General features: G+C 40.4%; 1 protein-coding gene across 1 annotated transcript; it reads right to left on the bottom strand.

Annotated features, from left to right (window-relative positions):
- Positions 1-184: 184 nt before the first annotated feature.
- Positions 185-16,429, bottom strand: suox (sulfite oxidase). The gene is made up of 6 exons (XM_020055663.3): positions 16,118-16,429; positions 8,960-9,087; positions 8,319-8,395; positions 5,306-5,495; positions 4,823-5,095; positions 185-2,048 (listed from the first exon to the last, which is right to left on the bottom strand). Exons 2-6 carry the CDS (start codon positions 9,053-9,055, stop codon positions 846-848), a joined length of 1,839 nt encoding a protein of 612 aa, XP_019911222.2. The 5' UTR covers positions 9,056-9,087; positions 16,118-16,429; the 3' UTR covers positions 185-845.
- Between the last annotated feature and the right edge of the window lie 749 nt (positions 16,430-17,178).

The following is a 17,178-nucleotide window of genomic DNA, read 5'->3' as shown; positions in this document are numbered from 1 at the left end:
ATCACAGTTTGGAGACATTTAGCGGTTTGGGGGAGGGGCCTCGAGCTCCGACCTTGCGGTGAAGCCTCTGCGAAGTCTGGACTGCCAGTGCCGATTATACACAGAAGAGATGTGTTCAGTGATCAATCAGCATGTCATTTGTATCAAGAATTTGTTTTAGATATTCAAAACAAGAACCAGCTAATTGGAGAATGTATTTTTATTACACTTGACATTGGAACAAAATACACTTAAAAATGCATACATTGTGTGCAAATTCAGAAAATTCTTACTTCAAAACAACGTATTACCTTAAAGCTTTTGATTTGAAATTATGGTTGTTTAAATACATCACAATCCTATTTTAAACTGACTTGATCCAAGTGTCCTTTGGTCCTACATAATGATTAGCGATACAATATCAAATTCATATATTGCGATTAAATCAATATGGATTAAGACGATGCAAATTAAAGAATGAGACTTTTTTCAACTAGATGTCAGAATATGAAAAGGATTGCACTGGCATAGTGTTAATGCCAGTGTCCTTGAACAACTGTTGACACAACAGAATTGCTCCTAATGTTTTGTGTTGCATGTGAGATTTTTTCCAGCCTAACCAGTCATATTGTATTTATGTTCTTTAAGTGCTCAACATGGTTGGGCACAGATAAATGCACATTTACATTTTTCATCCCCACAAAAACAGAATTTCCGGGCACCACACAGAGCATTTGGTCTGGCCAGTTTTGTCAGTGATCTTCAGCAAGTCACCCGTCATCAGTCTGGAGATCGGTAGGTTTAAAACACTGTCAGCCATTTCCCGCTCTAAGCCCTGATCATAACCATTCAGAGTACATGAGTCTCTACTCTTCCTCATCTTCTCTGATTGTGACCTTCACCCTGTGCCAGGCGTTACTGAGAACTCCCCTTAGGTTCCAGATGGGTGCAACGGTGTCTGGCTGCATGTTGTAGCTGTTGTCCACTGCCTTGCATACAATCTCCAGCTCCTGTGTGGCAGGGGGAAGCGGGGCTGTCAACTCCCACAGCTTCCAGGCCCAGGCTCGGCCGGGTTGGGGCTTCTCGCCGCCCTGTAACTGCGCCACCTTCCAAGTCTGCCCCCCATCCAGAGACACGTCAACACGCACCACCTCCCGACCACCCCCGCTCCAGGCATAACCCTTCACGGTCACCTCCTCTGCTCTGCGGTCTAATGTGGCTCCCTCCGCTGGCTGGGTGATTGCTGACTGGATGGGCAGCTCTTGGATGGCTGGGGCCGACTTGAAGTCCACTGTGTCCCAGTCGGTGGCCGGGGAGAAGCCCTTGTAGTCGTTCTGCTGCCAGTGGCTACTGCTCTCCTCCTCGCTCACTATGATCTTTCCCAGCCACTTGACGTTGCGGGCGCCCACTGTTCCTGGCACCACCACCCGTACGGGGTAGCCGTGGTCAGCTGGCAAGTCTTCACCGTTCATCTCATAGGCCAGCAGCACATCACCCTCGTCGCTGACCGCCTTGTGCAGTGGGATAGATGCCCCGTAGGTGGTGCCGGTAGCATCCCGGTCCAGGCCTTCAAACTGAACGTGGCAGGCCTGCTGGGCCAGCTCCGGCCTGTAGCCAGCCGCCAGCAGAACATCCTTTAGCTTGGCGCCGCTCCAAGTAGCATTACTGATTGCAGCGATGCCCCAGTTGAGGCCCTTCACTGGCTTGACTTTGTTCATTTCCGAACGTCGGTTGCCAGCACACTGCAGTGTAGCTGTGACTGTGTGTTTGGGGAAGCGTGTCTTTAGCTCCTCCAGAGAGAGGACCAGAGGCTCTGCCCCAGGCAGACCCTCCACATGCAGCTGGTAGGCTTTTGGGTCCACTTGAGGTACCGGCAGGTGGTTCCGCTTAAAGAAGATGGCGGAGGGTGTGATGTAGTTGTCAGAGAGGATCTCAGCTGGGGGTTCAGCGTTGAAGGGCTTGAGGCTGTTGACGTGTAGGGCAGGGTGGCGCACCGGGTCGGTAGAGTAGGGGTCTGAGGATTTCACCGTCTGCTGCTTCCGCCGGTCCTCGGCACTCAGCTCACCCACCTTCAAAAAAAAAAAAGATGTTTTGTGTTAGATTACTGAATAACACAGTGAGTATGGCTGGCAAAATTCTCAGACCGCATTGGGTAGGTCCTCAAACATTTCTGAAAATACATGGAATTTTTATTTGTTCTACAGCAAAAACATATTTAAAGTATCCTTTCATACAGACATAGGACCAACTCACATTGTTGCAAGTCACAAGTAAGTCTTAACCTTCAAGTCATGTCCCAAGTAATGATGGGCAAGTCTCAAATAAGTCCCAAGTTCCACAGCTCAAATCGAGTCCTCACAAGTCCATAATTCAAGTCAATGGTTATGAAAAGTTGTGTTATATGATGGAGATGATCAATTATATTGTTGTTGCTGAATTTTTTAATTAGCTGATAGGAACCTAATATTATTCAGTAGGTTGTTTTATTTCTTATGGGATTCACATTCAACTGTAGGTCATAACAGAATGGCACAATCAAAACAAAACATGGCAACAAAGATTTTTGTAATAGTTGTCTATGAGGCCCCAAATTCTTGCAGGTGGTATAGCTACACATTCATCTTGGCAAAATGCCTCCAGGTCATGCAAAGTCTTTGGTCGTCTTGCATGAACCGCACATTTGAGATCTCCCCAGAGTGGCTCGATGATATTAAGTCAGGAGACTGATGGCCACTCCAGAACCTTCACCTCTTTCTGCTGTAACCACTGGAGGGTTAACTTGGCCTTGTGCTTATGGTCATTGTCGTTCTGGAAAGTCCAAGAGCGTCCCATGCGCAGCTTTTGTGCAGAAGAATGCTAATTGTCTGCCAGTATTTTCTGATAACATGGTGCATTCATCTTGCCATCACTTTTCACAAGATTCCCCGTGCCTTTAGAGCTCACACTCCCCCAAAACATCAGTGAGCCAGCACCATTGCTTCACAGTTGGGATGGTATTCTGTTCACTATAGGCCTTGTTGACCCCTCTCCAAACATAGCGCTTATGGTTGTGACCATAAAGCTCTATTTTGGTCTTGTCACTCCAAATTACAGTGTGCCAGAAGCTGTGAGGTCTGTCAAGGTGTTGTCAGGCATATTGTAACCAGGTTTTTTTGTGGCATTGGCGCAGTAAAGGTTTCTTTCTGGCAAATCGACCATGCATTTTTGTTCAAGTATCATCGTATTGTGCTCCTTGAAACAACCACACAGTCTTTTTCCAGAGCAGCCTGTATTTCTCCTGAGGTAATCTGCGGTTGTTTCTTTGTATCCCCAACAATTCTTCTGGCAGTTTTGGCTGAAATCTTTCTTGGTCTATCTGACCTTGGCTTGGTATCAAGAGAACCCCTGAATTTTTCACTTCTTAATTAGTGATTGAACAGTACTGACTGGCATATGCAAGGCTTTTGATATTTTTTTATATCCTTTTCCATCTTTATAAAGTTCCATTACCTTGTTACGCAGGACTTTTGACAGTTCTTTTCTGCTCCCCATGGCTCAGTATCTAGCCTGCTCAGTGCATCCACGTGACAGCTAACAAACTCATGTTAACCTAATGTTGACAACTGAATGCTGGGCCTAGGTCTGAGTGAAATTGAGAAAAGTGAAACTAGAGTGAAACATTTGTTATCCTGCCCACCTTCATAGAGCGAACGCGTGTTGAAAACAACATCTTTAAGTGTCGGGCAGCACGAGCAGACAGATGAGAGCCGATGCGAGGAAGGTGCTGGTAAAGTCATACAGCTGAAGTCAAAGTCAAGTCACAAGTCATAGGCATCAAGTCAAAGTCAGGTTCGCTTTTTACCAAGTCTCAAGTCGCAAAAGATGTGACTCTGGTCCCACTCAAGTCCAAGTCATGTGACTGGAGTCCATTTCTCTGCTTTCACATACCGTAAGCTCCCTACTACCATCAAATCAACAGAACGTTGAGATTATTACACCCTGTTCAGACAAGGTTGGCCTTAAAAGTTAAACTGAACAACATCTGGCAATTCATTTGCAGTAATCTTTGTGTAGCCAGTTACTAACCATCTTGTGGGTTGTCAGAAATACATTTATCTCTCCCCTAAACCTGCCTACAGCAAAGGCCAATATCAAATGTACATTTAGCCAAGATTAGGGTTAACATTTGTTGGCCTGATAACAGCATGCATTATTACACAATGAGGTGTAAATTATTAATTTAACCAGCCAGCCAGCTATGCAAGCATGAGGAACATTAAGTTGTGTCTGCGCACAAACGTTTAACGTTACAGCCTTGTTGGCTTCTAGGTAAGCAAATTGTTGTAGCTAGCTACTGCTGGCTGAAAACAATAGTTGGCTTGCCAATAGCAAGGTGTAGTACTTAGGGATTTGAATTAAGCATGTATTATTACATAGTTTGTTGCTAACATCGCTATGCGAAGCATGCATGATGAATCATTTGATTTCTGCTGGTGAAGAGCCTGCCCATTTAGCTGTGGATTTTTGAGTTTCCACAGGCATTCTTTCGGTGAAACGTCATGATTTGTTCATCAAAGTGAGCACTGTGCCTGGACCTCAAAGTCACAGCGCATAAAAAGAAATGCTGCCTCCGCATAATGGTTTTGTTTATACAGATACCATCATCATTTAATTTGTTGCTGAAAACAAATATAACTGGCTTTGTCGCAGCCATGCCTTTCACAAACCATTCGAATAGAAATAGCAGCAAGGTCAAATTGACAGGTTTTTGGCTTGGTATAGGGGCATTAATGCTGCTGTACAAACATTAGATTATTTTCAATTTATGCAGACCAAATAACTAAACCAGTCACAACTTGCCCACCTTATACTCAGATAGGATCTCCAGAACATGCTCTTGGCTATGAACGGCGTATAATGCCCAGAAGGGCTCCAGAGCCCCGCCCGCTGCTAGCAGGATCTTATCACCACCAGGGTGCATGGACACAAACTCTGTGATGTCATAGACGCTGCCCTTGTAGGTGACCCAGACCCCCTCCTCTATGGAGCGATGTTTGGTGACGTCATCCTGGGTGAAGATGGGCATGGAGGTGGGTGGGTCTATGGGCTGTACCATAGTGGTGGCTGCCCGCTCAGCCTGGAGAGAAGACAAACAACCAATATCAGCTCAATGAAACATACTGAAAAGTAATCTGAAATAAATATTTACTTTGACATTATTCATGCAACAAAATCTGAATCAAAATGTCTTATTTTAAACAAAATAAAGCTTTAAGAAAGTATAAATACTGATAAATGCCAGAACGTCCATTCCATCAGTTCTAAATGGGCACACTGTCCCTCTCACCTGGCTGTGGAGACCATAGGCCAATACAGCCCCTGTACCAGCCAGCAGCCCTGCCAAGGCATGTCTCCAGTTGGGGACATGGCTGCGCTTGTACGACCCTGACTCCTGCCCGCCATGACTGCTGCCCCAACGGGCACAGAGGCTACCCACACATCCTGTGACGGAAGGCGTGGCCACACTGTTCAACAACCTACAGGAAACAAATAGACCAGTGTCACAATTAGACAATAGGGATATATTCCTTATTGGCAACAGATTCACCAACTTCTTTAAGTACTCTAAACAGTGAGCAGAACTTCATGTATTACGGTTAGTATGGTATGCAATGCAAATATACTTCCATAGATCATGCTGAAAGACATATCGTAGGCATATCTTTAGATAACTATGCAATTGACAGTATTTTTTTTTTTACCTATCTACTTATCTGGAAAAGGTTTGGGCTGTCTAGACATTATAATAACTTGATAATCCAGAAAGACCCCTCTTTTACTTGATTCACACTCATTAGAGATTAGACAAAAGGGTTACAATTCGTATCAAAAAACAAAATAAGACCAAATAAAAAACTAAGGGGATATCTCTGTATTTCAGAAGCTATATGATAAGAATTAATAAATGATCCATGATTCAGTTTGGCAATCATTAACCGGACTGTGGGCCAAACAATTTTACATGAAGTCTGGTTCCAACGTAATAGACTACACACCGTTAGCTCCAACATGATTGGCTACTTTAATGAAAATGAACAAAATATAATGTAATAAAAGTCTATAAAACAAATGAAATATTTAAAATTACAAAGATTGTTGACATATTTTACAGTTCTATAATTGACAAATGAGTCAAAATTAGCCTTTTGCTGTCTTTTAAGATGACACGCAAAAAAAAGTTGAGAATTGTGTGGAGGTGTAATGCTGCAACAAAAGTTAATTTAAACCATCCCCAAGTTTAGTCAATCAGCTTAAAAATGCTGTAAAACTATATTTTTTTTAATGATATTTTATAGTGATTGAGATTGAAAATGATACCCCAAACTACTCATTTTACAGTTGCGCTCTGTATTACAGCACAAAAACACTTATAACTAATATAAAAATATAAAAAGTTTAATTTAAAAATAATAATAATAATCACAATTAATATTTGTTAATATATATATTTTTTCTAGTATTTGAGATAATGTATACTTGGAAACCAATCAAGACTCACTGTCCTAGCCAATGCTCGCCAGGCCTAGCTACTTTGCTAGCTGACAGCCCTGGGTTGTTATTTGGAGAAATGGAAGATCTTTTTAGTGGCATAGCAAACTATTCAAACTATGACCTTTGACTAGAAAGGAATATACAGTGGGGAGAACAAGTATTTGATACACTGCCGATTTTGCAGGTTTTCCTACTTACAAAAGCATGTAGAGGTCTGTCATTTTTATCATTGGTACAATTCAACTGTGAGAGACGGAATCTAAAACAAAAATCCAGAAAATCACATTGTATGATTTTTAAGTAATTAATTAGCATTTAATTGCATGACATGAGTATTTGATCACCTACCAACCAGTAAGAATTTCGTCTCTCACAGACATGTTAGTTTTTCTTTAAGAAGCCCTCCTGTTCTCCACTCATTACCTGTATCAACTGCACCTGTTTGAACTCGTTACCTGTATAAAAGACACCTGTCCACACACTCAATCAAAGAGACTCCAACCTCTCCACAATTGCCAAGACCAGAGAGCTGTGTAAGGACATTGGGGATAAAACCTGTATTAACTGCTCCCTCGGTCTGGGGCTCTATGCATGATCTCACTTAGTGGGGCATCAATGATCATGAGGAAGGTGAGGGATCAGCCCAGAACTACACGGCAGGACCTGGTCAATGACCTGAAGAGAGCTGGGACCACAGTCTCAAAGAAAACCATTAGTAACACACTATGCCGCCATGGATTAAAGTCCTGCAGCGCACACAAGGTCCCCCTGCTCTAGCCAGCGCATGTCCAGGCCCGTCTCAAGTTTGCCAATGACCATCTGGATGATCCAGAGGAGGAATGGGAGAAGGTCATGTGGTCTGATGAGACAAAAATCTAAACTCCACTCGCCGTGTTTGGAGGAAGAAGGATGAGCACAACCCAAAGAACACCATCCCAACCGTGAAGCATGGAGGTGGAAACATCATTCTTTGGGGATGCTTTTCTGCAAAGGGGACAGGACGACTGCACTGTATTGAGGGGAGGATGGATGGAGCCATCTATTGCGAGATCTTGGCCAAAAACCTCCTTCCCTCAGTAAGAGCATTGAAGATGGGTCGTGGCTGGGTTTTCCAGCATGACAACGACCCGAAACACACAGCCAGGGCAACTAAGAAGTGGCTCCGTAAGAAGCATCTCAAGGTCCTGGAGTGGCCTAGCCAGTCTCCAGACCTGATCCCAATAGAAAATCTTTGGAGGGAGCTGAAAGTCCGTATTGCCCAGCGACAGCCCCGAAACTGAAGGATCTGGAGAAAGTCTGTACGGAGGATTGTGCCAAAATCCCTGCTGCATTGAGTGCAAACCTGGTCAAGGACTACAGGAAACATATGATCTCTGTAACTGCAAACAGAGGTTTCTGTACCAAATATTAAGTTCTGCTTTTCTGATGTATCAAATACTTATGTCATGCAATAAAATGCAAATTAATTACTTAAAAATCATACAATGTGATTTTCTGTATTTTTGTTTTAGATTCCGTCACTCACAGTTGAAGAGTACCTACAGACTTCTACATGCTTTGTAAGAGGGAAACACTGCCGATTTTGCAGGTTATCAAATATTTGTTCTCCCCACTGTAGTATGGCCATTAAAGTAGACTACAAAAATAACGAAACATGATAAAAAACCAGGTCTGCCAGGATGACTATCCATTTACTGATTAAAGGAGATAAAAATTTAATTAAGCTCAAAGGTGACAAAGGCAGTTTATTTTATGACTGTCTATATAAGTGACACTAGTATTTTTTTGTTCTCTTTTGTTTTTCTTACCTTTGAGTCTTGAGAAGGCCTACTCTGGTTACACCTTGACAGTGTCTCAGGAGCAGCATTGCATTCGTTTTGGTAGTCTAAGGGAAAAGAAAAATTCATAAACAAATGCACAAGTTTCATCAGAGGTGTAAAAAGTAGAAGTGCTCGGCTGAGTTCGGCAGTACTAACCAGTTTTGGGGATTTTCTAATTAGGACCTAAATTACCAGGTATAGGGAGTTCTTAACCTGACCAGTGATCAATAAAATAAAAAAATTAACAAGTGTGATATAAGATCAATTAAGGTCACTGCTTTCTTAAGAATTCCCTTTACCTGGTCATATTATTCTTAATTAGTAACTTCCCTAAACTGGTGAACACAGCAGAGTACTTTTACTTTGTGCTTTTTACACTTCTGCATTTCCATTTATATCTATGTAAATATACAGCAGCCAGCAACCTTCACGACTGGAATCAGCATTTTTCCCCCTTCACTTTTTCATTGTATTGAGTGAGCCACATAATAAATTAGAGACAAGTACAGCAATGGTACTCTGATAGTCAAATCAAATGACTATGAAATGTGACATTCAGGGTTGCACCAAGTCACCTGCCTTTCAGCAGGAAACATGTTCAAAGTAACGGTAAAAAGCCATGTACTAACCAGTTCACTACACTGTACTTTCCTGGTTGGTATTCCTGTCATGAATACAATTCCCAAGGACCATGTCCACGAATTTGGAGGGAAAATATTCTCCATTGTTTCTCCACTGTAAGTGAGCCATCTTTGTCCTTGATTTGCAGTCATGGGAAAATAAGTAAACATGTGGAAAAGATGCACTGATGTTCAACGCACCTGTAACCAGGTCAAAAACCCAGACCTATGGCTCACAGTTTTCCCAGATCAGGAGAAACTGCATGAGAACAAGTGTGGAAACAGGCTGTTTGGTGTGTAACTTTGGGGAACTGGTGACCAAGTGCATACAGATACGGCACAGTCTATAAGTATTTTGACACTGACAAGTTTGTTGCTTTGTCTCTGTAGTCCAGCACATTGGGTTTGAAAATGAACATCAGATAATTACTTATAAATGATTTACAGGTATGACAAGCCAATATCTTACCCTTGTGAATCTAAACAAATACAAGCAGTGGAAGGTCTGAATTTATGCATACGATAAACTGAATAGACGAAAGCACTTTTTGGGGGGTATTTTCAGGCCATCTATGTCAGTCCATACGTAGATAGACATTTATACAACAGTTAGGCCTACAGAAATTCAGAACACAATAGCCTAATTAAAGAAAATTATGAAAACTTTCACTACTATCAGTCAACAGTGCTACTCTTCCAACTTTTGACTTTTATTTAATCTATTACTACTACCAGTTTGTCACCAAAACATTGAACAAATAGTACACACAAGGATACAGCTTGGAAACAGCTTTGTCATTTTATTTCTATCTTGAAATCACATTTTTATTTTATTTTGTTTATACTGAATAAAAAATAAATGCAACATGAAACAATTTAAAACAACTCACTGTGTTACAAAGTCCATAAAAATAAATACTATGATAAATTAGTCATAAATGACTGGGAATACAAATATATATTGGGTGGTTACAAATAGCTTAAAAAATGTAGGGTATGGATCAGAAACCAGTAAGTAACTGGTGTGACCATTGCAGCATGACAATTCCTTTGCAGCGTTAATCAGGCTGTTGATTGTTGCCTGTGGAACGTTGTCCCACGTCTCCATAGTGGCTGAACAAATTTTAAGGATATTGGTGGAAACTGAAACATTCACATAGATTCTGAGTATCACATAGTTTTTGGCTCCTTTTTAAATCATAATGATAACAGAAAACACCCAAATGGCCCTGATCAAACGTTGACATACCCTTGAATGTTTGGCCTTGTGACAGACACATAAAGTGACACACACAGGTGAAAATGGCAATTAAAAGGTACATTTCCCACACCTGTGGCTTTTTAAATTGCAATTAGTAGATAAATTGTCAATGAGTTTGTTAGCTCTCACGTGGATGCACTGAGCAGGCTAGATACTGAGCCATGGGGAACAGAAAATAACCTTACCTGCGTAACAAGGTAATGGAACTTTATAAAGATGGAAAAGGATATTAAAAGATATCAAAAGCCTTGCAAATGCCAGTCAGTACTGTTCAATCACTAATTAAGAAGTAGAACATTTGGGGATAACTTGATGTTGTTCAGTTTAACTTTTAAGGCCAACCTTGTCTGAACAGGGTGTAATAATCTCAACGTTCTGTTGATTTGATGGTAGTAGGGAGCTTACGGTATGTGAAAGCAGAGAAATGGACTCCAGTCACATGACTTGGACTTGAGTGGGACCAGAGTCACATCTTTTGCGACTTGAGACTTGGTAAAAAGCGAACCTGACTTTGACTTGATGCCTATGACTTGTGACTTAACTTTGACTTCAGCTGTATGACTTGTATAGACTTTACCAGCACCTTCCTCGCATCGGCTCTCATCTGTCTGCTCGTGCTGCCCGACACTTAAAGATGTTGTTTTCAACACGCGTTCGCTCTATGAAGGTGGGCAGGATAACAAATGTTTCACTCTAGTTTCACTTTTCTCAATTTCACTCAGACCTAGGCCCAGCATTCAGTTGTCAACATTAGGTTAACATGAGTTTGTTAGCTGTCACGTGGATGCACTGAGCAGGCTAGATACTGAGCCATGGGGAGCAGAAAAGAACTGTCAAAAGTCCTGCGTAACAAGGTAATGGAACTTTATAAAGATGGAAAAGGATATAAAAAAATATCAAAAGCCTTGCATATGCCAGTCAGTACTGTTCAATCACTAATTAAGAAGTGAAACATTCAGGGGTTCTCTTGATACCAAGCCAAGGTCAGGAAGACCAAGAAAGATTTCAACCAAAACTGCCAGAAGAATTGTTCGGGATACAAAGAAACACCAACTGCATGGTCGAGTTGCCAGAAAGAAACCTTTACTGCCCCAATCCCACAAAAAAGCCTGGTTACAATATGCCTGACAACACCTTGACACGCCTCACAGGGACACTAATCTGGAGTGATGAGACCAAAATAGAGCTTTATGGTCACAACCATAAGCGCTATGTTTGGAGAGGGTCAACAAGGCCTATAGTGAACAGAATACCATCCCCACTGTGAAGCAATGGTGGTGGCTCACTGATGTTTTGGGGGTGTGTGAACTCTAAAGGCATGGGGAATCTTGTGAAAATTGATGGCAAGATGAATGCAGGATGTTATCAGAAAATACTGGCAGACAATTTGCATTCTTCTGCACAAAAGCTGCGCATGGGACGCTCTTGGACTTTCCAGCACAACAATGACCCTAAGCACAAGGCTAAGTTGACCCTCCAGTAGTTACAGCAGAAAAAGGTGAAGGTTCTGGAGTGGCCATCAGTCTCCTGACTTAATATCATCAAGCCACTCTTGGGAGATCTCAAATGTGCGGTTCATGCAAGATGACCAAAGACTCTGCATGACCTGGAGGCACTTTGCCAAGACGAATGGGCTGCTATACCACCTGCAAGTATTTGGGGCCTCATAGACAACTATTACAAAAGACTGCAAAAGTCAGTAAATTATTTTCTTTATTGCCATGTTTTGTTTTATGATTGTGCTATTCTATTATGACCAGTGTAAGAATTTCACGACGGTCATGGCCGACGTTGCCCTTCGCTCTGGCTGTGATGCCCCAAAAATCATTGAATGCCCTACGGCCACTATGGCCTTTGTGCCCCTGTGAAAAACTCGAAAGTTTGTTTGTAGTTCGCCATTGAGAACAACCACAAGAACTGACTACATGCGGGTAAGCAAGCTAGCTAGTTATCGATAGATAGCTGACTCATTTAGTGATTACCTGAATCAAACCTCGGTTTTGGAAGGTGCATTCATGAGCAACTGGGAGGTGGGAAAGATCTGAGTGGGAGGATACACCTGAACGCTTATTTAAATCTCTGAGATGTAACGTTAGGTTTGACATCACTCGACATGGCAGCGTATGTGGTGAAAGATCAGAAAACAAGAACTACTTGCTCCGCGCACAAAAAAAGTCTGTATATTTTTTTTATTTAGGTCGCACTCATTAGCGCAGTTGATTGTTATGTTAAAGAATACTTCACGGTTTACTTTTGGGTAACTGAGGTAATGTTATGCCTCTGGCTAGCTAGCCTTAATGTTACTTAACTGTCAATAATGTTGCCTGTTTGGTGTCGTCATGTGAACGCTCCCAACTAAAAACTTCTGAAATGAAACAGATTCTAGAATCTATAAAAATGTTGAGGGGGAGTAAATGTCATTTCAAGGATTAAAATATGACAATTTAACTTTTAACATCAGTTATAAAAAAGTGAATAATATATGTTTTTATGCCATGCATGTTTTTTTTCTATCAACGAATCAAGTTGTTTGTTTATAAGCTCCAAATCATCTTATTTCACTCAATGGCCCTTGTGCTCTGTCATGTGGCCTTTGTGCCCTAAACAATTTTAAAGGGGTTTATAGTCCATCATAAATCTACCTCAGACTATGAGTGAGAACACAGCTTCCTTGCTATAAATGTAGGCACTTACGCAGTAAACCTAACCAACAGTCTAATATGAAGTTAACTTTTTACCAAGTTTTATTTTTAAGATTCACACTTTGCTCAGGAATACCTCTTCAACTGAATTGCAGTAGAAATGGTGTTTTGTAAAAAATCTTCCTTCACCCATGATTTTGGCAGTATAATTAACAGAATTTGCTACAATTAACTGGCCATCGCGGCACATGTCGCAAAACTCACTGGAACTAGCTTACATATTTACAAGTCTCTCAAAGGCAAATCTCTTCACCTCAGATCGCTGCTCAATATCACTCTACCCAAATGAAAGTGTTACAAACAGATATCTTACTCTAGTTATTCCTGAAATCAATACTAACTTTCCCGTTCTCTGAAGCCAATGACTGGACAGAATTGCAGAAGACTTAAACTTGATAACTCCATACAAAAAACAATTGTCTGAGCTCTTATCTGAAACAAGTTAAATCCTGCATTGCAGCTATATTTGGTTTTATAGATAGATATTTGGCATATTTTGTTTTGTTAAATATTTTAATTTAAAATATGAAATACTCAAAATCAAATATACATTTGGTGCAGTGATGAACCAGTTTCCTACATGTTGTTACCATCCATAAATACCCAATAAACATCAAAAACCTACTGACTCAATCAAACTTGCTCACAAATGTTTCGAAAACATAGTCACTAGTCGTAGTGTTGTCAACATACCACTAATTGGGTTTAAGGCCATAATAGATTTTAGTACAAAATGACAAGGATTTGATTTATATATTTAACATTGATCCAACATTATGTCTTCCAAAAATTCTAATTGGAGGAAGATTCATCATGACAGGTCTGTGTTCTTGAGAAATGTTTATCACGACTAGAAAGACAGGCACACAAGCAGGAAAAACACAGAACACATGAAAAATGACATTCTTACAGCACCACCTAAGGAACAATCTTTCAGGGCAAATTGCAGATGTCATTAGTAACGGCCGGTCAAATTACAAAATGGTTTACCATATTATTGTTGTGTTATTAGGGCATTCCAAGGAAAAGAATAATACCAAGAAAAAACATTTTGCCTACTATGTAGAAAACCTAATTAGGAAAATAGTAAGAAATAATATCAAAGGGTATGGACATCTCTGTGAGCACAGTTGGCTTAATAACCAGTAAATAAAAGCTGCATCACACCACCCAGGCACTCCAAGAAAAGGCAGTCCCATAAAATTCAGCCCTAAAACAGGTACACAGGTGATAAAAGCCACAGAGGCAAATAATCACTGGTCTGTGAGTGTGGCAAGAAATAAGATGTTACTCAAAAAGCACCATCTGAAAACATGACGTGACCCAGCTGCAATGTGGGAAAAACTTTGGAGGAAATTCCCCTTGGACAATAATTCCAAGTACAAGGCCAAAGTATCATTAGAGAGGCCTGAAACAGGTGAATGCCCTTCAATGGCCAAGTGAAAGTCCTTATCTCAATTCCAGTGATGATCGTGGCACTATTTCAAAACTCCAGTCTACAAGCATTGTCCAGTCTCTCTAAACAAGAGACACTTTAATGGGATAGATATTGACTCTTTTTTTTTTTTTTATCTCAAGACTTTTTAGCCTGGCTTTCTAAAATATTTATTTAAACTTGTCTTAATATTCATTATATGCAGTAAATTATCCCCTTTGTTTTAACCTTTTCGTTTCATTTCATTTACATCTTTACTATAATTCATACATTTTATCACAGAATTATTTATTAACAGTTTTTATTCTGACTTTTACCTATTAAAGCACACTGAAATGCATTTTGTAAGAAACGTTCTATATAAATAGTTTGATTTCATTCATTCAACATTTTCCTGTAAAACAATTGAGCAATCTCAAACATAGAGTATACCTAGCTACCTAATGCTTCTCAAAGGACAGACAGATGACTGACTGTGTTCAGCAAACGTTAACTTACGGTTTCCAAAATAAATAGAAATATAAAACAAAGTTAGTTGGCTTTCTTTTCAGAAATATTTTTTCTAGAGAGCTATCAGATGGAGATGTGACTTCGCCACGTCCAGTGCAATTCATTAAAATAAAACAACATATTTTGGGGTATTCCGGTGTGAGAGATGAGTGTAGCGTGCAGCGTGTGATCAGAGCCAATTGTGTATGTCTCACCGTCAACGCACGAGACTTGGCAGCACTGACGTGCAATAGGCGTTGCACTTTTAAGACGGTTCCTTGCGGAGGAGAGTGGTTAACCAGTAAGCTCGAATCTTCAATATAAATCTTCATCATATTGGATTTTGCATAGCGTCGGCATAGTGTCCATCGCATCGCTGGCTGTTGGTAGTGGAAGATTATAGCAAGAGCTGGCTAGTTGTTCAAGACTAATTTAATTAGTTATCATCAGTTAGCCGCACAACATTTCGAAATATCGAGAAGGGTAACTCACACGAAACACCAAATCATTAAGACGGATGATGGGAAAGTGTTACCTGATACATTTTAAAAGCCGTTATCGCCATGTGGCTTGCATCGGAGCTGCTATCAGGAGTTTATTAGCTAGCTAGCCAGCTACTGTACATTTATTCGTTTCAGCATGCCAGGGAAATTTTCATAAAAATGTCACTTGACTCAGTAATATTTCTAAGTGTGCTACTGTTCCTAAATTTCTATAATTGAATAGAACTGAAAAATGGATATGAAGCACAAGGTATATTACTCACATGCACTACTGTCAAGTAGCACTCGAGGCTCGGGCTGGTTGTTTATCTATTCTGCTTATAGAGGCTCAGTGCAGCTGAAATTGGCTACGCGTAGGTTCAACTACGTCATCACAAAACGATATAGTCCCCAAACTAAGAACAGTAAACAAACGAAAAACTGAGGGCTTTATCCTCCAATTCATGTAATGCGAATTAATTTAGAAAAATAATATAAACATTGTAATAGATCATCCCACAATTATTTTACACGTTTTAAACATACATTTCAGACGTAAGCAAAAGAATGAAAAAGTGGGGATGTTATTTCTTGTAACACGTACGTTATGCCACTTCCTAAAAATAAACCTTTGCAAAAGTGCAAAAAGGAGAGCTTGTTTTGGCTGTTCCGTAAGGCTACATTGTCAAACCAAACAAATTTGCGTCAGCAGTTAATTTGGAATGACAACACCATAGTTGGCAAGAAGACAGAAACAGATTAACGGGTTTGCGAAAGAACGAAGCTTTTTGAACGGACCTTTTTGGTGAGCAGAATAGATCTGCTTTAAATACGCTGTTGCCAGTTTATTATGTTCAGTTATCTTCTACCGGGTCGGATTCCTTTGCCCTCAGAACATTTGACAGAATTAAAAAATGTGTCAAAAGATCCACGAGGATGATGGTCCCGGATACCATGTCATCACGAAGTTGCTGCAGATAGAACCGGAGATACATTCGCGCCTCGAACAGTCCATTCCATATCTTACCAAACGATTAAGTTTGGCTTGGGACCGCGCAGGTCACTCCAGTTACATGGATTCAGTCGTCATATGTTGGTGACTAAACAACGAGACTATTGTTGGATGTTTTTTTTGTATGTGTCACAATTCGCAGTAAAACCCAGACACACAGTTAGCGAGAAGCAAATATTGCGATAGTGGAATCCACGCGACTTGACCCAACGGTTATAGAGCGACCATTTTTTGACCGGGCGGTAAACTCTTCACTTAGTGTACCCATGTGTCACAGTTGTGCATAGGTAGCCTTCTTTCTCACATCCCATTAGGTTTTTCCATAGGGATTTTACTCTAAATGAATTGTCAGTGTACAATGAGAATGCTCACTAATTCCCTCTAATTATGATCATTTGTAAGATTAGGTTCACAGATGTTATGGCTCAGATCAACAAAACTTTGAACTTGACCTGTTTCAAGGATAAAATTGCATGTATGCTAGTATTGTTGTAGTGAGGAAAGTGACATTAGTAATGTTAAAAAAAAAAAAAAAAACTTTAAGGAAAATGTTTGCATAATAAGTATAAACAAACAAACAACTGCCAAATAAAGTAAAAAATGTATTAGGGTTTCCTTTTTAAATAAATGTTTCATGTAATTCTCATATGGGACCTCTAAGTCACATGAAAATTACAAAAATGGTTGATAGATTGCTCCTAAAGAAACACTTGATTAAAGGGTATACATGAGCGATAACTTGTATAGTGACATTGTTGTTATATATTAAAGAGGCATGAAACGAAGTGATAACATGCAGAAAACTACCACAGTTGCACTCCTATCATTTAGACCTTAAAAAAGGACT

Source organism: Esox lucius, chromosome 17 (genome assembly GCF_011004845.1).
Source record: "Esox lucius isolate fEsoLuc1 chromosome 17, fEsoLuc1.pri, whole genome shotgun sequence".
Lineage (NCBI taxonomy): Eukaryota > Metazoa > Chordata > Actinopteri > Esociformes > Esocidae > Esox > Esox lucius.
The sequence above is the reverse complement of the archived record's forward strand: the minus strand, read 5'-3'. Positions and strand labels throughout refer to the sequence as shown.

Bases quoted from the DNA above. Each gene is read 5' to 3' on its own strand.
- suox (XM_020055663.3), bottom strand. From the start codon at position 9,055: ATGGAGAATATTTTCCCTCCAAATTCGTGGACATGGTCCTTGGGAATT. The intron at 8,396-8,959 runs GTTAGTACATGG...CTTTTCCCTTAG, and splicing joins AAGTACAGTGTAGTGAACTG to ACTACCAAAACGAATGCAAT. The intron at 2,049-4,822 runs GTGGGCAAGTTG...TTTTTTTTGAAG, and splicing joins AGATCCTATCTGAGTATAAG to GTGGGTGAGCTGAGTGCCGA.